The sequence below is a fragment of the Hemiscyllium ocellatum genome, chromosome 1, assembly GCF_020745735.1.
Source record: "Hemiscyllium ocellatum isolate sHemOce1 chromosome 1, sHemOce1.pat.X.cur, whole genome shotgun sequence".
Classification (NCBI taxonomy): Eukaryota; Metazoa; Chordata; class Chondrichthyes; order Orectolobiformes; family Hemiscylliidae; genus Hemiscyllium; species Hemiscyllium ocellatum.
This window is the reverse complement of record NC_083401.1, coordinates 83,361,901-83,383,417: the sequence shown is the minus strand read 5'-3', so window position 1 is coordinate 83,383,417 and position 21,517 is coordinate 83,361,901. Positions and strand designations below refer to the sequence as shown.

Below are 21,517 nucleotides of genomic sequence, written 5' to 3'. Positions count from 1 at the left end.
AACCACAAAGAACAGAGATTCCAGAACCGATCTCTGCAGAATACTACTGATCACTGAGCTCCAGCCTGAATACTTTCTATCTACAACCTTCCTCTCTCTTCTATGGCCAGCGAATTCTGTATCAGACAGCCAAATGACCCTGGATCCCATGCCTCCTCACTTTCTGAATGAGCCAACCATGGGGAACCTTATCAACATCTTGCTAAAATCCATGCACACCACATCCACTGCTCTACTTTCATCAATGCATTTTGTCACATCTTTAAAGAATTCAATAAGGCTTTGAGGCATGACCAATCCTGCACAAATCCATGCTGCTATCTCTAATCAAATGTTTCAACAAATATTTTCAAACATACTCAGTAACAATAGATGTGAGCCTATGTTGAACTTGCTTTTTGTGAGCTGCTTGATAGAATCTGCCAGTCTGTGGACATATGGCCTACATACCTGGCAACCTACCTGTACTGAACTGTATAGATCATATTCCTTCTCTGTAGGATAAGCATTTTGACTTGATGACAACATCCTGTTAGTGGCGAACACTACACATAACCACCTGAAGATTAAAAATCACATCACCAGGTTATAGTCCAACAGATTTAATTGGAAACATTAGCTTTCAGAGCACTGCTCCTTCATCAGGTGGTTGTGGAATACACAATTGTAAGACACAGAAGTAATCAGTGTGATGTAACTGAAATTATACATTGAAACATACCTCGATTGTTTGTGAAGTCTCTCATCTGTTAGAATGACCATGTTAGTTTCACATCTTTCACATGTAAATCACAATTTTTTTTTTAAAAGTTACATTTTCAGGTTAACTTTAACAATTGGTGTCAGCCCAGATAATATTTTTAAGGTGTTAGCCCCTTGGGTGCTGTTGTCTGTGCCATAATGTTTAGACTGATTCTAATCTAAAAAATGAGTTAACAGAGTCTTACATGGATCCATGCAGTTTTTGAGCAAAGTACAATGTAACTCTGCAAGTATATATTCACCCCACAAACATATATGTGTATGAGTGCATGTGGGTTTGTGTGTTCATGTGTGTCAGGGGTGGGGGGGGGGGGGGGGTTTGTGAGTTTCTGAGAGAGAGAGTGTGTATACATGAATGAGAGTGTAAAGGGGTCTAAGTCTGTGAGAGGGTGCACGTGAAAATGTGAGAGCGTGTGTCTGTAGGAGTGTGTGTGACTGTATAATTTCACTCCGATACACAATGTATAATTTCAGTTACATCATACAGAAAACTTTTTGCTATAAATTCTGTGTCTTACAATTGTGTACTCCATAACCACCTGAAGGAGCAGCGCTCCGAAAGCTAGTGCTTCCAATTAAATCTGTTGGACTACAGCCTGGTGTTGTGAGATTTTTAACTTTGTACACCCCTGTCCAACATCAGCATCTCCAAGTTAAGTTGCCACTGTATGGTATCAGCATGAAACAGATGGCTTCACCTGTAGCTCAAACTTTTGAGATACCTTATCTTTCAACTGAGGTAGTCTGGGCATTTTGCAGGATCAAACGTAACCACTTTAAGGTCATTCATAAGTTTTCATAACATACTGTGAGAAATGGTCTGACCAGGGTAACCATTAATCCATAGGATGTCTTAGATGCACCGTATTTCAGCATGGGGTTTGACAGTGAACAACTGGTTTGAGTCCTTGTCAGTGGTTGCCAATAAGACCAATTTTATAGAGTGTGGAACTGTAAGAATTCCAATGTTTACACTAATCATTCAAGGCAGACAGTAGATAATCCCCTGCCTGATTTCTCAGAAAGTAGCCATGATTCCATCATTAAGTGGTATTCCATGATGCCTATTTACTTTATCTTAAGGAGAAACCCATTGTTTTGACTTTTGGGGAGAATTATATTATTCTATTGATGCTGCTTGGACAGTATCTGACCCCCTAAAAAAGGTCTGAATTGTTGTGAAGCACCTTAGTTAAGTATATCTTACAAGCATGGGACCTAAGAAAGGGAGCACATTTGACTTCAATTTCAAGCAGGCATTTGAGCACCTGCTGTAGTCCATTTGACAGGTAAAGAAATTCTTACATGCAGGTGCAGATTTAAATATAGCAAATGTATCAACACAAGGGGTATGATAAGAGGTTATAAACCAACAAGGGTTATTGTGAGAGCAATGGCAACACCATTGATAGTGTCTTGGAAACTGAACAAGTTGTTAAGTTGTTAGTTCAATTAATACTGATTCATGCAATGGTGGCTATTTTAGAATGCTAATATTTTTCGCATTAAAGTCTACTTTGACTAGACAAGCAGAGGAACAACTTTGTTGGAATTTGAGTGGAGAAAATCTGCATAAGGCAATTTACCATAAAGGAGAAGTTGTGGTGATAACAGAAAAGTGGAGTCAAAATGGCACTGAAGATATATATGGAAAACAATGTTCCCTTCGATGCTGAAGATTTGATCATATCCAGGAGTGAAGGTTACCCATTGGTAATAAATATAAGTGCAAGCTAAAAGGAAAGCGGTCACAACTATATTAGCATCGTCAATAAGCTCCGTCAATACTTTTGGCAAATGAGTGAAAATTGCAAGGCAAAAAGGTTAGTGTACTTTTCCACTTATTCATTGTAGGGGAGTGTGTTTTTCCATTTATTCGTTGTAGAACCATCAACCATGATTCATTTACATATATGCTTTCCTTCTCCACAAGCTGTGTGACAATTTATGAAGATGAATTTAGTAGCTAATGAAAAAGAAACAAACTGTACTTATATCGCGCTTTTTATGAACAGCTGATGTCTCGAAGAACTTTACAGTTAATTAAGTATTTTTGAACTTCTGACAATGTTATAATGTAAGAAATGTAGCAGCCAATATGTGGTATAAACTTAATAAACAGCATTTTCATAATGGCCAGATAGTATCCTTTTGTGATGTTGGTTGAGGGTTATATATTGGCCTGAACTCTGCAGTTAACTCTGCTCCTCTTCAAAATAAAACCACAGGATCGTTTACATCTGAGCAGACAACTGGTGTTTCAGTTTAACATCTCAATAAAAAGATAGGCTGTCCGACAGTGCAGCACACCACTGTTACTGCAGAGTAGACTTTGAACTATGTACTCAAGCCCTGGAGTTGGAAATCCAGAACCACATGACACAGAAGCAAGAGTCCCACCAACTGAACAACAAGTGAAGATATACTTAACTAAGGTGCTTCACAACAATTCAGACCTTTTTTAGGGGGTCAGATGCTGTCCAAGCAGCATCAATAGAATAATATAATTCTCCCCAAAAGTCAAAACAATGGGTTTCTCCTTAACATAAAGTAAATAGGCATCATGGAATACCACTTAATGATGGAACCATGGCTACTTTCTGCATAATAGTCACAGAAGTAAATAATGTTCATGGGACCAGTTATTAACTTGAATATTAATTGACTCCTCATATTTTCCCTTTGTTAGGATTGTGCAAGTTGATATGAAAGATTATAAAATTAATTACACTTGAGAACCCTGTCAGTCAAAGCTACGTCATCTCAATGATGTCTATCTCTTTCCCAGAGAAATAGCGATGAAAGCATCGCATCTGGCAAAGATAGCATTCATTTATCACTTAAATGAATATAATGCAGATAATTTGATGCGACCAATGCCTCTTAGCACAACTTGGAAATATGCAAAGCATAGAAATTTCAGAACATAGTGACCTTTATTTGTATGTAAAGTATTCATTTGATCCAAATATCATGTACAGATTATTTTACATAAGATGGCTTAACACTGTGACAAAGTCTACTGAATTGAGGATGTAGATAGGACAATTCAGATAAATCTAGATTTGGGTTCTCAAGCAGTATGACAAGATGACAACAAGATTTCATGATTTAAGACATTTACTGTGACAAAAGACCAAACTCTCTAACGACGAAACATATTCTCTGTAGATAATTCATACTTAAAAACCATAAAATCAATCTATGGACAAAGTTTAAAAAGCATAAGGCAAAAAATCCCCAAAAGATCTGCAGATGCTTGGAAATCAGGAACATAAATAGAAATTGCCGGGAAAGTTCAGGTGCTCTGACAGTGACTCTTTATCAGAACAGGAGGCACACCTGTTTACACCCCAATATTTTCAACACCCTTCTCTAAGTTTGAAGATTAATAGTCTTATTACTGGTAAACACATACACTACAGCCATTGGCTCCAACCATGAGTATCTTACAACATTGTCCCAGCAAAACAACCCGAGTTTCCGATTTAGTCTTGTAACAGTCACACCACTCAGGTCTGTTGTTTGGCAGACTTCAGAATAGGTCACATGATCCCTTCATTTTGACCAAATTGAAGAATATAGTTCAAGAAAATTATTCTTTTAAGCTTTTTATTTGTAATAAATTACAAACTTTTTGCATTGGTTGCCATTTCCTAGTACATAACACTATGATATTGGTTTTAAACATGCCTCAGAGTCGAAGAGTGTGGTGCTGGAAAAACATAGCCAGTCAGGCAGCATCCGAGGAGCAGGAGAACTGACATTTCCAGCATAAGCCCTTCATCAGGAATGAGCTCAAATCTTGATGGAAGGGCTTATGCCTGAATCGTTGATCCTCCTGTTCCTCGAATGCTGCCTGATCAACTGTGCTATTCTAGCATCACACTCTTCGACTCTGATCTCCAGCATCTGCTGTCCTCACTTTCTTTTAGTTGATTTAAACATGCCTCAACCTGAATGGGAAATGCTGGGAACTGAACTGCTGGAAAGTGAAACAGAGTGCTAAATACTTGAAATGGAAAGGCATGGGCTGGATATTCATGTGTAATGAGCAGTGAAGCATTAAACTTGTTACTGATGCACATTAGAATTTTGAGAATATCCTGATGTGCACTACTGCTATAATTCCTTGGGAAGTTTAAACTTCTGAAGTGCTGCCTGCTGGAATGGCTCAGTGCTGGAGTCGGGCTAGTTACATGCTACTTACCCAGATACTTGCCTCAGAAATATTAAGATGTTTAATCTTTTGTGTAGCTGAGTGATTAGCAGTACAAGCCAAACCATCAACTACAACCCTGACCCAAGTGCCCAGCTCCACTGGTTTAACTACCCATTCATCTGATCTCTCAACCACCTATCTGTCCATCCACTTGCCCAATCATCCACTTATATCCCACTGAATGCTCGAGATCTCGAAAAACTGGATTATTTAAAGAGGTGTGTCCTTTGCATAACTCTACTTCCTCATTTTTGTCTGGTTGCCCTTAATATCAGAAAACATTTATCAGGATGTTGCTGGGAATGAAGGGTTTGCGTTATAAAGAGTCAATGTATAGGCTGGAATTTTTTTCCACTGGAGCGTAGGAGATTGAGGGTGACCTTAAACCTATTTATAAAATCATGAGGGATTTAGACAAGGTGAATGGCAGGTGTCTTTTCCCTAGGATGGGGGTTTCAAAACTAAAAGAGCATATTTTATGGTGAAAGGAGAAGCATTTTAAAAAGACATGAGGGGACAATCTTTTTTTTAATTTTAGCACAGAGTGGTTAGTGCATGAAATGAACATCCAGAGGAAGAGGTGGCTGTAAGTACAGTTACAACATTTAAACAACATTTGGATAAGTACATGAATTCAAAAAGGTTTGAAGGAATATTGGTCGAGCACAGTCAGGTGAGACTGGTTTAGTTTGGGATTATGGTCAGCATAGACTGATTGGACCAAAACATCTGTTCCTGTTGCTGTATCACTCTACATTTTGGTTATAGGTATGAGTAAAGTACCTTACTGCACAATGATTGAAGTCTCTCATCCTCATTTCTAATAATATAGTTTGTTTGCCAGCCCCAAGAATAGCATTAATAAAGAAATATATTAGAGGAAAGCATCAGAAAAAAATAGAATTGAATCACTAACCAAGTTAATAAGTAGATCAAATTGAAGTCAAATATACCTGAAAAATATATTTTTCTTAAAAATGCTGCCTGCCTCACATTAAGCAGACTATTTCAGCAAGCAAGCACACAGGATTCTCACTCAACTGTCTTTTACGGATGAGGTTTGTGCAACAGGCTAAGCTTCTGACGACTAACAAAACTGTAGTGTTGAATTTTACAATTCATGTGAGGCCGTGCATGGCTCTTTGCATAGAATATACTGCATCAAACCAGGTTGACAAAATGTTGCAGATGCTGGAAACCTCAAATTTTAAAAAAAAAGTGCTCTCCACCTGAAGATTCATATTAGACTTGAAACATTAACTGTTTCTCTCTCCAGACATTGTCAGACCTTTTAAATTTATTGAAAATTTTCTATGTTTATTTGAAAAATAGGTCATTTAGCCCAACCAGACTGGCGATATGATGCTCCACTTGAACTTCTGCCCATTCTTCCTAATTCAATTATATCAGCATAATCCTCTGTTCCCTTCTCTTTCATCTAGTTCCCATGCCTCTATGCTATTTCCTTTAACCATACCCTGAGAGTATAAATTCCATATACTTAAGTGTCAGTTAAAGCAGCTTCTTTGGAGTTCTCAATTTAGTTTCTTGATGATTATATCATATTGATGGCCTGAAACATTGCTTTTTTTTTCCTACAGGTGGAAACACTGACTGCTCTACCAGACCCTTTCATAATTTCAAAACCTGTTAGGTAAACCCTTAGCTTTCTTAGTTAAAGTCAAAAGAAGCCCCTTCTTTTTCATTCATGCTGACAGTAATAATCTTGAAATGCTCGTACTATACTTTGTACCCTCTCCATTGCTTACGTATCCATTTTATAATATGGTGACCAGTATATCAAGTGTGGTCTAACAAGGATTGATAGAAGTTTAAAATAATGTCTCTACTTTCAATTCTAATCTCGAAATATTTCAAGTGCAGTTTATCTTTTATAGCCTCATTAACCTGTATCATATATTCATTGCGTGTATTGGTATGCGTAGATACCTTTGTCCCTTTACATTTTTATTTACCAACTAACATTATCTTGTTACTTTTCTTGCCAAACATAATACCTTACACTTATGATGAAAATAATTTGCTATTTTAAACATTCGCTTGTTACAAATCAGGACTGAAAATAGATTTACTCTTTAGCTTCAAGTCAGATGAGAAATGTGGTTCTGACTTTAGTAGAAAGTTCAGATGTGATGGGTCCATTCAATAAGTTCTACAGAATAATTATAGCTGCTTGTCTTTCTTATATAAGCAAGTCTATTCTTATTAGGAGAAAACAATTTTCTCAGCAAAGAAAGAGTGAATCTTGTATTACTCAGGAAAGTGATTTTACAATGAATTCACATTTTCAGAGTTAACACGGATTCCATAAATAACAAACAGTAAGTGCATATTTATTTAGAAATTCTTTTAAATACAGCAAGGTAATATTCAAAAGCTACAGTTTGACAGCAGTTAAGATGGCTAAAGCCCCTTTCCTTTCAGACTGCACATTCAAAAAGAATAAAATTGTATGGAAACTTGGAAGTGCTTGAAAATAAATAAACCTGTTCTAAAATGGTGGCCTTTTCATGTATTCAACTGTTATGAAGACTAATTTATTGTTGCTTTAGAAATTTCAGCAGCTCATTATTTCATTTTTATCATCAAAGCTGAGAACCTCCCCATAGATGGAGCTCTTACACTAGTAATAACAGCTTAGTATGACAACATAGAGAGGGGTTCAATGATTTGTATTGCCTGGTGTTCAGTACATCTATTGATATAGAACAAAAATAATATTCCAAAAAAAAGTGTAGTTTACAAATGGCATGACATTCAATTTTCTGCGTGAAGCTTTAGAAACGTATTTTCAGAAGTCCTGTAATTTTCAATTTTTTTTAAAAGAGTCTCTTATACAGAATTTTTAAATGTAAAGAATGCAAATGACAGGATTCTTTCTCACATTTATTTTAAAATATGGATTTGCACAAAAATAATTGGAAGCCAAGTCACATAGATATGGATAAAAAGGAAGTCATAGAGGAATCAGGAAAACAATGTAATACATCTGACATATAGGCTGGAAGTGGGTAATACACCATGCATAATGTCACTAAACTGTTTAGAGACATAAATAGGAAGTGAATGGAAACACAGGTGAAATCAAAAATATGCTCTTCAAATCATCAGCGAGACAAAGTTATGAAGGCAAACTGAATTATTTGAAAAAGTAAAGACCTGTTCGGACTGATCAAGGAAGGTCAGAAAAACATGACACTTATAATATCACAATAGAAAAGCTTTATAAACTTTAGCTAAAGAAGGGGCTTTGGAGCTGGATAATTATCCTCCAGTTGCCATTCCTTCACTGATACAGAAATAAGAGCCGAGAAATTGTGCAGATTGGTTATTAAAATGACCAAAGTCGAAAAGTGCGACACTGGAAAAGCACAGCAGGTCAGGCAGCATTGGAGTAGCAGAATAATAAAAAAATTTAAAAAAAACAATAAAAAAATTCGACATTTCGGACAGAAGCCTTTCATCAGGAATGACGAATAGTTTATGCCCGAAACGTTGATTCTCCTGCCCCTCGGATACTGCTTGACCTGCTGTGCTTTCTCAGCATCTACAGTCCTCACTCTCTCCTATTAAAATAACCAGTTCTGTATTCCCAGAGAGGAAAATATTGAAGTTGCACATGGACTTGGTGAAAACTGCTTCTGGGTTTCTTATTTTGCTTTATTATTTGCATTATATGAAAGTTGAAAGAATTATTGGATTGAGGTTAAAGGAAGTTAGTGAGAGACATTCCTGATTCCTGTAACTAGACATATGAGAGAGGAAAAGTTAATATTTTAATTATATTTTTGGATAACAGAACATGGAATTAGAATTTAAATTGAAGGGTTGAATAGATAGGAATGGGTGGCTCACTTCCTCCAGAAGAAAGGTTGACTGAGTCAAAGGTCTGGAAGATGTCTGCTGCACAGCCATAAGGTGCTGTAGGCAGGCTAAATTAATGCATTATGGAATTTCCACTTTTCACTGGAATTGATATGATTGAAGGGCAGCTCCTTCAGTCTTAGCAATGCAAACATTTTGTAATGAGTGCTTCTGGGAATTGCAGACAGGCCCCAAAAGGTGGCCACCGAAAAGTGTGGCACTGGCAAAGTACAGCACATCAGGCAGCATCCAAGGAGCAGGAGAGTCGACATTTTGGGAATAAGCCAGTGAGACAGGTTAGAGAAGTTTGAGCAGGGAGGGGATTGAGGGGGTGAATGAATATTGTAGTAATAATGGCAGGTAGTTTAGGGCAGGATAGGGGTTATCTCCTGATCTGTGCCCTGGTTGGGCAAACAGCACTTCCTCAAAAGATAGAACCTTCTCTATCTGCCAATTAAACACCTGAAAAGAAAACAAGTGCCCATTCTTGCTTTTCTGCCCTTGCCAACTATTTTATGGCATCGACAGTGCAATATCAGGTTGCCTTAATTATTTATAAGTGCTGGACAGACTGCCAATCTTGCTGCCAGTCTACCCTCTAGCCAACCGATCTACGTTACATGCCTCCACCAATTCTCCCATCTCGTGCGCTGCCACAACACCCCTCATGTATCTGGGTACATGTGAAGGGGTTTCTTAAGTTTTCTACAATAAGCTATCAAGTAGAATAAACAACTAAATTGAAATCTTCTCACCAGGAAGTTAAAAATCACTGATTATATTTCACTTTTAATTAATTTACAAGTAAAATAAATAAATGTTTGGGGCATACCTGTGGGATTAAGGTAGAAGCAGAAACATTGCAAAAAAATCCTTTTTTTAGAAGTTTAAAACGTGAAACTCTTTACTAAACAAAAGTTTATATTCTACAAATATAAAATTAGTTTTTCTCAAGACCAGAGATATTTCAATAGTAATCAAAAGCATCAATTGTATTGCTGTTAGAAATGCAGATACACCTCATTTAACAAGATATACCTTTTCAAAATGACTTTTACAATGGGGTTGTAGTGTAAAAAAGCATGTTCTCAGCATGCAGTGATTTTTTAATTCATCGCTGTCAGCAGGGAGTTCACTGCCATACTCTACTGGATAGAATCACTGACAGCATTATTTATATTTCTGAGCACGTGTGGGTTTTAGAATTTGCTGCCAGGTTGAGAGAAACAATGGTAATGAATGTTAGCAGTTTAACTGCTCTTTCTGCAAATGCTCGTTTGTAATTCTCAAAATGTATATCCTCCATTTATGAAAGGTGAATAGTGCTTATGGAATTATACTTATATTTAAGTCCATTTAACTCCAAGAGCATGAGCAAAACATCCCACAATTATAGAATGTCATGAGAACAGGAATTGACTTAGAATCATAAAATGATACAGCATGAAGTTCAATTGGCTTATACCGGTCTTTTATAAATGCGATGCAATTAATCCAACTCCCCTGTTTTTTTTCCCCCGCATCCCTGTGAATTTTTCTACTTTGCCAAATTTTCTAATTCCTGTTAGAAAAGTTTTTATTCATTTTACTTCCACCATCTTTGGCAGCAGATTTCACTTCAAAACACCTCACTATATAAATAAAATTGCCTTTACTTTGTTTATGGTTCTTCTGCTAATTATCTTAAACTGTATTTTCTCACTATTCACTATTCTGCCACAATTTTTTTATTTAAAAATCCTTCACATTTCAACCATTTCTCCCTGGTTTAAAAAGGAAAACACCAGATATTCCTGTCAATGGGTCAAAATTTTGGAATTTCTTCCCTAACAGCATGGTGGGTCTACCTACAGCACATAGACTGCAGCAGTTCAAGACTGCACCTCACCACCACCTTCTCAAAAGGCATCTAGGGACAACCAATAAGTGCTGGATAGCCAGCAATGTCCCACAAGAGAATAAATAAAGTCTACTGATGTAACTGATTTCTTTCTTCCTGGTAGCAGTCTTGTAAATCTCCTTTTCAATGACCATGACATCCACCTGAGGGGTGGTTCTCAGAATTGGCCAAAATACACCTGTGTTTAGCATAATGTCCTTGTTTTTGTATCCCATGTCACTGTTTATAAAGACAATAATTATACATGCCTTCTTAAACTGCATTTAAGAAAAAACAACTTGCCCTGCTACCTTACAAGCCACACACCCCTTCAAACCATACACCAGCCAGTCTTGGAACTATATCACTGTTTGCTAACTTTTGCTGTGTCAAATCCTAGAATTTTTCTTTCCTAACAGCATTGTGGGTGCACTTACATTAAATGGACTGCAGCAGTTACATGGGATTTAGGAGCAGGAGTAGGCCATTCATCTTTCAAGCCTGCTCTGTTATTCATTACATTATGGAATAAATTAGGGAATGTTAAGATTGTGGTATCAAATCCACTTTTCTGTCGATCCCCAGTACACTGGACTCCCTTGTCTATTATAAACCTAACTCAGGCTTGAATAAATTCAATGATCTGGCCTTCACTGTTTTCCAGGCAAGAAATTCCACAGAGTAACAACCCGGAGAAAACACTTTTCCTCATTGTCATCTTAAACACAAGACTTTGAATTAAAACTGTGTCTTCTTGTCCAGTCTCTCCTAGAAAGTGAAGCACACTTTCAAAATCCACCTAATCACATTCCCTGAAGACGTTTAAATAAGATCACCTCTCATTCTTTTGAACTTCAATGGATAAATGTGCAATCTGATCAACCTTTCTTTAAGATAAAGCTTGTCATCCAGGAAATGAGTTCAGTAAATTTTCTATAAGCTGCTTCTAACATAAATATATCCTTTTTCAAATATGCAAACCAAAGTTCGCTTCAGCCATGTGCAGTTCCACTTCAGGAAGGAGGCTCACTACCACCTCCTCAATGCAATGAAGGATGAGCAATAAATGCTGGCTTTGCCAGCAATGTTCACATTGTATGCAAGATTACAAAAAAGACTGGGATACATTCCCAGTTTGTTTTAAAAAACCTCCCATTCAGTTTATGTTACCTTTCCGCATTAGTTTTACCTGAGCAGATCATTCTGCATTAAAATTTTATTTTCTATTCGTTGGAAGATTTAGCCAGTGTGTTATTATCCTGTTCATTGTATGAGATTTTGTGTCATCTGAAATTTTTAAAATTGTACCTTTTGTAATAAGTTGAAAATCACAACAACAGGCTGTAGTTCAACAGATTTATTTGGAAGTACTAGCTTTTGGAGTATTGTTCCTTCATCAGGTGACTCGTTACCTGATGAAGGAGCAGCACTCCGAAAGCTAGTACATCCAAGTAAACCTGATGGACTATAACCTGGTATTGTGTGATTTTTTAAACTTTGTTGGACTGGGATAGACATCGCCACATTTTGTAATGACATCCAGGTCCTGAAAATATATAGGAAAGGATAGTAATCCCAACACTGACCATTGGAGTCACCACTGTTTAGTTCTCCGCAGTTTGAAAAAAATAATCATTCACCATTACTTTCAACTTAGTCAATTTTGTATCGATGCTACCACGGCCTACTTAATTCCATGGCTACAATTTTGTTAACAAGTCTGTGAGACTCAATTCAATTTCGGTAGATATAATATTAGAATAATACAGCACATCTTAAAAGTAACATTAATTGATTCTCAATTGCCCAAGAATATACTAAAATATTAAAGGAAAATCATTTTAGGCTACAACTTGCACATACCACAGTCAGCAAGTGTTAAGTTGCCACCATTTTGTTTTCTCTTTCATTTTTCTGATTGAAATAATGTTTCTGTTTACAAAAGATCTGTGTGCGCACGTGCATGTGGAGAATTATAGAGAACTAGTGAACACAAGATTGGAATCATGTTAGTCTACTTGTTCATTTTTCCACTGTAAACTTTTATCTTTGTTCCTGAAAGTGCTCGAATTCAAATTCACAGCATCAAAATGCTTCATCAGTCTTTCCAAATGCTCATTCTTTATAAAAAGTGCAGGTAATATTACAAGGCTATTCAACTGTGGAAGTGGATTGGCTGTAATGCATTATAAATAAGTCAGGCAAATGGAATCATAAGTCTTATAGTGTGGTGCTGGAAGAACACAGCAAATCAGGCAGCATCCGAGGAGCAGGAGTCTCAACGCTTCTGGCATAAGCCCTTCATCAGAAACGTTCGAAATATCAACTTTCCTGCTCGTTAGATGCTGCCTGACTTGTTGTGCTTTGCCAGTGCCACACTGTTTGACTCTGATCTCCAGCATCTGCAGTCCTCACTTTCTCCTAGAAGAATTCATAAAATGACCCAAAGAAAATAAATCTATTTTGCCAATGTTGTGTTTGGAATAACAATAACTGTTAACTGTGGTTAGCTGTAATACATTAATGGTGTTCTACCAGGGACAAAACTATCTTCTAAATATTGTAGCTGTCAAAGAATATATTTTTACTTGTTTATTTATAATTTAAAGTATTTCTCCACTCAGTGTGAAGGGATTAAAAATTGCTAACACTACCAAAAATATGAAGATTTCTGCAGAAATATTCAAACCATCAAGGAAAAGTCTCGACAAATTAACTGATTTCACAAATCACACCAGCTTTCCCATAGGATTAACATATCGTTAAACATGCTTGCCTTTCAGTTCCAGGATCTAAGGTAAATTATAATCAGCTGACCTGAATGTATCTTCTTATTCCTTTTAGCCAGCAAAAAGTCACTGATATATTCAGTTTCACAGCATGAAACGCCAAGAATTAACCACAAAATGTTTAATTTTAAAAAAAAAGGATACTCAGTGCAGGAAGGGGTCACACTGGAAAAGTAACAGGCCTTTTCTTGAAGTGGGGTTAAAACACATTGTGAGATAACGAAGATGAAGTTTTTACTTCAGCTTCTTCTTGCAACATTATTCAATGCTAAATACACACAGATGGCTGAAAAGGTTTAATCTCGAGAGAGTATGCTCACACTGAACTACAAAATCAAGATTTCAACATAAAAACAAACAACTGAAAATGTAATGCTATTCTAACAATTAATTGTGCATATTGATAATATTTATAATTAGGGAAATACACAAGTTTTTTAAAAAATCTGCACAACATTCGCTTGTAAACATGAATATTCACATAGCATGTGGCTAAAGTAATTGCAATTCATAATTTTGAATGATTCATTGGTTTACATTCTAACTTCTGTCTGCCCCATTTTTGTCCCTTAAAATATTGAATATTTTAATTTACATACTGGCCTAAAATAGATGACTCGCTAGAAAACCTAGCTTTTAAAAAAAAACAAACTACATTGAGATTTTTATATCTGAAATATGTATACTACTGAAAATTACATTCCATGACATCAAGGTGGAGACTATAAAGCTAGTTTGTCATTTACATTCTTAGTGTTACGATTTTTGAATAATGTCCTTGCCGACCCGATATCCCGACCCAGCCTTGTCCCACCTGCCAGCACTTGGCCCATGTGCTTCAAAACCCCTCCTATTTATATACCCATCCAGATGCCTTTTAAATATTGCAATTATACCAGCCTCCACCACTTCCTCTGGCAGCTCATTCCATGCATGTACCACCCTTTGCGTGAAAACGTTGCCCCTTGGGTCTCTTTTATATCTTTCCCCTCTCACCCTAAACCTATGCCCTCTAGTTCTGGACTCCCAGAGAAAAAGACTTCGTCTATTTATCCTATCAATGCCCCTCATGATTCTGTAAACTTGTATAAGGTCACCCCTCAGCCTTTGACGCTCCAGGGAAAACCTATTCAACCTCTCCCAATAGTTCAAATCCTCCAACCCTGGCAACATCCTTGTAAATCTTTTCTGAACCCTTTCAAGTTTCACAACATCTTTCCGATAGGAAGGAAACCAGAACTGCATGCAATATTCCAAAAGTTGCCTAACCAATGTCCTGTACAGCCACAACATGACCTCCGAATGCCTGTACTCAATATACTGATCAATAAAGGAAAGCATACCCCCCAAACACTGCCTTCACTATCCTATCTACCTGCTACTTTACTTTCAAGAAGCAATGAACCTGCACTCCAAGGTCTCTTTGTTCAGCAACACTCCCAAGGAACCAACCATTAAAGTGTTTAAGTCCTGCTAAGATTGGCTTTCCCAAAATGGAGCACCTCACAGTTACGTAAATTAAACTACATCTGCCACTTCTCAGCCCATTGGCCCATCTGATCAAGATCCCGTTTTATTCTGAGATAACCTTCTGCACTGTCCACTACACCTTCAATTTTGGTGTCATCTGCAAATTTGCTAACTATACCTCTTAGGCTCACATTCAAATCATTTATATAAATGATGAAAAGTAGTGGACCCAGCACTGATCCTTGTGGCACTCCACTGGTCACAGACCTCCAGTCTGAAAAACAACACTCCACCACCACCCTCCGTCTTCTACCTTTGAGCCAGTTCTGTATCCAAATGGCTAATTCTCCCTGTATTCCATGAGATCTAACCTTGCTAACCAGTCTCCCATGGGGAAACCTTGTTGACCACCTTAGTGAAGTCCACATAGATCACATCTACCGCTCTGCCCTCAATCCTCTTTGCTACTTCCTCAAAAAACTCAATCATGTTTGTGAGACATGATTTCCCATGCACAAAGCCACGTCGACTATCCTGAATCAGTCCTTGTCTTTCCAAATACATCCTGTCCCTCAGGATTCTCTTCAACATAATACAACCTCTTTCTGTTATAATACAATTACTAACTGTGAAAGAAATGCATCAGGCATGCCTAGATAATTAATTCCATTTTGCAACTGACACCACAAATTTAGAAGTTAGCTTTGTGGTAGCTGACACTATGAGCTGTGGAAATCTGGAATCATGAGTTTTCCAATGTTTGGCAGTATTTAACTGCAGCAATTTTTTTCTTGGTGGACTCTTAAAAGAAACAAATTGATTACTTGAAAGCTAAATGAGCAGAAAACCTGTGTCAAGGGGGTGTATTCCATAAAACCATGAGGGGATCAAGGAAGTAGGGGTCTATTTCACAAGGTGGTACAGCTTGCTACAGGTCCCAGACTGGAAAGATCCTGATTGCAGATGGGACCCAATTATAGTGGAAGAGTCAGAACATGATTTTAAGAGTTCCAATCCTAGGGTTGGGGGTGGGGGATGGGGATGGGCAGTAGACAGGAGAACAAAGAGGGGTCTGATGATGGTCAATGGAATGCTGATAAATGAGTAGAAGTTCGAGGGAAATAACTCTCCTAACATGGGATCTGATGGTGTTTGAGAGAGAAAGCACACAGATTACAGTGGATCAAACAGGAATGGGGTTGAGACATTATAGAGTCACAGAGATGTACAGCATGGAAACTGACGCTTTGGTCCAACTCATCCATGCTGACCAGATAGCCTAGCCTTATCTAATCCCATTTGCTAGCACCTTGCTCATATCCCTCTAAACCTTTCCTATTCATATACCCATCCACTTGTCTTTTAAAGTGTTGTTATTGTACCAGCATCCACCACTTCCTCTGGCAGCTCATTCCTTACATGCGCCACTGAGTGAAATGCTGCCCCTTCTATCCTCTTTAAAAAAATTTCCCCTCTCCCCAAACTTATGCTCTCTAGTTCTGGACTCTGCCACCCCAGGGAGTCTATTTATTCTATCCATGTCCCTCATAATTTTGTAAACCTCCATAAGGTCACCCCTCAGCCTCCAACACTCCAGGGAAAACAGCCCCAGCTTGTTCAGCCTCGCCCTATAGCTCAAATTCTCCAATCCTGGCAACATCCTTGTAAATCTTTTCTAAGCACTTTCAAGTTTCACAACATTCTTCCGATCGGAGGGAGACCAGAATGGCACATAATATTCCAAAAGTGGCCTAACCAACGTCCCGTAAAGCCGTAACATGACCTCCCAACTCCTATAGCCAATGCTCTGATCAATAAAAGGAAAGCATACCAAATGCCTTCTTCCCTGTGACTTCACTTCTCTACCTGTGAGTTCACTTTGAAGGAACTGTGAACCTGCACTCAAAGGTCTCTTTGTTCAGCAACACTCCCCAGGACCTTACCATTAAGGGTATAAGTCCTGCTCTGAATTTCCATTCCAAAATGCAGCACCTCGCATTTATCTAAATTAAACTCTAAATGCCACTAATGGATAGTTTTGGGATAATTTGTTGGGCCTGGATAAAACACTCCAACTCTCCTTGACCCAAAAGTAATGCTAAAAGGCCATGCAATGAAGGATTTCAGTCCTTTTTAATCTGTTGGCCAGTAATATATTTAAGATATAATGACTGAGTTAATCTGAAGGTACATAGTCCTGTCATAATATTAAAATGACCATCATATATCCCATGAGCTGGATCACTGTTAGCCTTTCATTTTGTCCTTGTTAAAATAGGGAATGGGAATGTTTGAAGCAGATCGTTTCTTATTTGAGGTTGGAACACCCTGTTCAAAAATGACATGAGATCTTAGTGTTTCTCAATTAGGCAAATGGAACATTGGTATAATTTTTTTTTAAATCAGACGCTCCCTGAGGAAAAGCACTCATCTTCTGTGTCAAATTATACTCTTCCCACTTTCTTACACAATGACTGTTGGAAGATTTGATATGGGAAGGGAAGGTTAATCACATTATAGCCTAATTATGTTCTGAAGCAATATCTATGTACTTAAATTGCTACTGTTGCCTAGCTAAGTTCATTCAAACCACTTTGTTATCAAATAATGTCATACAAAATTTAAAATGAAATAACTTCAGATGCTGTAAAATTTAAGTCGCTGTTGTTTTAATTGTATTGTAAAGAATTCTCTCCAATGCCTAATTACAGTATATAACGTCTGCTGAACAATGCGGGTGATGCAGGACCACTCCATTTTTCTGTGTAGCTACACCATCATCTTAAACTGCTGGCTAATACTCGCACTGTACGAAGTCTATGCCACATTAATGTGAAATATGAAGTTTAACTGGGGCAGGTTCTGTACCAATATGGGCGACAGAAAAATTGCAACTTCTAATTGCAATTTCTAATGTTTTAATTAAATTGCAAAGTGTTGTTAAATTTGAATTTATCTAATCATACCAATCCTTGATTTTAAAACTTCGTAGTAATTTTCATACCTCTTTTCTACCTCACTTCAACTTGTTTCCACCCAGATTCAATCAATCATTATATTTCTGTGAACTGTACACCTGTCATCCCAGTCTTATTCATTAGGATGTTGCAATGACCTCCACTTTAGAATTCTCAAAATCTCCTGCACCTGGCTAAGAGACCCCAGCCCCTTCGTTCAAGTATTACCTCTCATTATACTGGATAATATTATGTTGAAATTATTACATTACTCTTGAAGTAAGACAAGCTTTTGATTTTCATATATATACACACACACACACACACACACACAATACTACATGCTAGGGTTTGACAACGTAACTTCTTAGTGAAAAAACATTTGGGATGTAATTGATCTTTGTCAATAATGCAAAATGAGCAATCACAAGTGAACAGTCTATGTTATATTTTGCACCATTGACTTTTACATTGGCAAATTGACAGAAGAAGAACTATAGACTGAGGAAGTATCACTGGACCTAAAACATTAACTCTGGATTTCTCTCCACAGATGCTGCCAGACTGATTTATCCTCCCCATTCCCACTGAACTTTAGTAGTAAAGGCTCTACTTCAATGGTCAGTTTCAGAAAGAAATTATTATGATTGTTGTTATTGCTTTTCCAGCCAACGTACTCTCCTCTTCCTTTCTGCAGAGTACACATTCCAGGAACTCAAGTTACCCACTACTGTATTAAGGAAAAAAAAGGGGTCATTTAACAAATGAGAGTCAAAATAGCAAACATTGGCAGGAGATTTAATTGCAGACTGAGAAAGGGAGATAATATAACTGTGCTGTAACCTGTCAAACCCTAGTGAGGAGCCAATTTAAATCAGGAGTGATTACAGCAATAGTTTTGTGTCTCCTCACTTATTGAATGATGCAAAATAAAATGTCACTTGTTTTAACTTTTTTGAAAATAGTATTTTCTAATGCCTGCAATTACATTGCAGCACTAAACAACAGTGATGATACAGGATCAGTCCTTTCTTCTGGGTAGCTACACAAATGAATCCTTAACAGTAGTACTACACTAGGTCCATCATCTTACTTCTACTTGAGATCAGCACAGATTGGGAATGGAACCTAGTCCACTTTGGTGCAAAAATCAGCTGATTAGTTCTCAAATTCATTCACTACTAAAGCAAAGCCAAACCCAAATGTTGGGAAGCCAGGAGTTAGACTGGCGCTACATGCTAGCACATTAAAAACTAACGCACGACTGTCAACAGAAACTATACAAGAGAACAAATGTGGTTTTACCGCCAATTCATTTTTCAACCTAAACCAATAAACACATCGTATAAATTCCACATTTCGTTGAATACGGAAATAAACTGCAGCCTTAAAGCTTTAGAAAAGCTGGCGTGGGGAAGAGGACGATCATAACGTGGCACAGCACATATCAACCAGTAAGCAAATCATTGCACCATACTAAAACATAGACGTTAAAACAAAATGTAAAAATCTTGATTCACGCACAGATTAAGCATCACATATTTACCCAAAAAAAAATCCCTTCCATCGCGGTAGTCATGTTCAGAGTGTACGATGATGTGAATGGAAGTTTCAATCAATTTCAAAGCTCCGTATCGATGACTGAAGTTTAAAGGTCTCACTCACCCTGAGATTGCGGAGAGTTTCTGATGTGCGTTCTGGGCCATCTCACAACCTTTGGCCCGTGTCCTCTGCATTTCAGCTCGCAGGGAGGGAGAGTCCACCGAGGCGTCCCCAATGGAAATGACCAGTTCGCGGTAGAGGGCCACCTGTGTGTTGAAGTCTTGCACCAGCTGAAAAGATAAACTCTGACGGTCACCGTAAAATAGAGGTACAGGTCCGTTCAAAGAAAGCTAAAAGGTGCGGTGGGATGTGGGTCAGAAAATGAAAGAGCAAGATTTGAGATTTAGACAGATGATGAAAGGAAATTGAAGGTCAATGGAGGGCCAGTCATACTTGTCGGCTATTAAACAGACACACAGTACTCACAACATATCACATAGCCATTTTATCACCACACCAGTAGCATTCTCCTATCATGGCGCAGAATGTTTTAAAATATTATACCATCGGTTATACCTGTCCAGCTTCCATCTGAGCCGCAGATCAGTGCAACCCTGCAAATAAACCTCAACGGAGAGATCAGTAATTCTTGTAAAAGGGCAACATGCTCGTACTCTTTAGGAGTGACATGCTATCCTCTACTCCGATCTAACACTTTTGTTTTCCCGGACACGCAGGCTGTGTCTAGTTCGACGGAGTGAAGGGACTTGTCTCTTCTTGACACAGGAACTTCACTTAGTATTCGGTAAAGCGCTTCAACATGCAGTGAACTCACATGCAGCAGAATAGATAAGCCGTGCCATAAATAGACGCGTCAGAACCAGGCTGAATTTCAGTCATCACTCAGGCCGATGCTCCACATTAACAAATACGGTTGTGCATTTGCACGTGATCAGAATTGAAAGGTGGGCAGGGTGGATTTTTTTTTGTGTTGTGTTTTGGGAGTTTGCACTTACCATTTTACACTCCTCGAGTGCCCGGAAGGGTTTAGGAGCGATCTCCAAGCTGTCTGTCCTCCCCGCTTCCCTCTCCAGCTCCTTGCCGAGCTGCACGATGGAGCCTGGCGACTTGCGGCGGGGTATGCGCCCATTCACTGCAGAACTCATGCATACACATCCAAGATCGGCTGCTCTTTGCTTAGGGAAGGGGAGTTAGACGTGTTGCGATGAAGCACGAGCTCCAGGAAACGAATATACCCTCGAAACAGCAGAAAATAGATTTTTTAATTCCTTCCCCCCTCCCTCCCCTACATAACCTTGAGTCGGTAAAACGGGCGCTGGCTGGCCTCTTTCAACATGCTTCAAAGTCCCCGCTATTTAAGAGCTGAAATCTCCCAGTGTCACCATGTTCCTCGCTGCTAAGGGTGGGGATTTCATCGGGGAGATGTTCACATCTGGATGATTTAGGGGTTTCCATTAAGAATCTGTCGGCTCCAGAAGTCCTAGACCGGAACGATCTCGCCTTTAGTTCTCCCGGGACGAGGGAGGTCACTGCAGTTTTTAAAAAATTTTCACCTCAGGAAACAAAATTAAAGAGCCCCGGTGGATAGTAAGTGACCGCGGTCGTTTGCTCGAACCTTATAGCTTCCCAATGTTTTTTTTGCGGCTGCAACCTTCTGGAAACGCGAGGCGCAGAAATCAGGCAGACTGACGTGAATAGCGACACAACACATTGATAGGACAGAATACTAATGTGAGCCGAATAGCTGGAGCTTGCTAGTTAACACACTTAGCTAAGGAAATGTGAAACAGTGCAGGCAGGCAATGCAACTATCGACACTGTTTCAACAGTGAAACGTTCAGCCGTTAAAACGGGAAGTGACAGCTTTGAAGAAGATCAATCTCATTGACAATTGGCATTCAGCACCGAGTCATTTCAACAAATCAATCGTTGTCCTCCGATATTTCCGTCATGTTCATCGACAGTCCGGGGGCTGTTTTGAGGAAACTAT

General features: G+C 38.4%; 1 protein-coding gene across 1 annotated transcript in view; it reads right to left on the bottom strand.

Annotated features, from left to right (window-relative positions):
- The window catches only part of rgs7bpa (regulator of G protein signaling 7 binding protein a), a 100,725-nt gene extending 80,053 nt beyond the window's left edge, over positions 1 to 20,672 (bottom strand). Inside the window, exons 1-2 of the mRNA XM_060830366.1 lie at positions 20,523 to 20,672; positions 19,630 to 19,796 (exon numbers count right to left, since the gene is read on the bottom strand). Coding sequence (XP_060686349.1) covers positions 19,630 to 19,796; positions 20,523 to 20,672 — 317 coding nt within the window. The remainder of the gene's footprint in view (positions 1 to 19,629; positions 19,797 to 20,522) is intronic.
- Between the last annotated feature and the right edge of the window lie 845 nt (positions 20,673 to 21,517).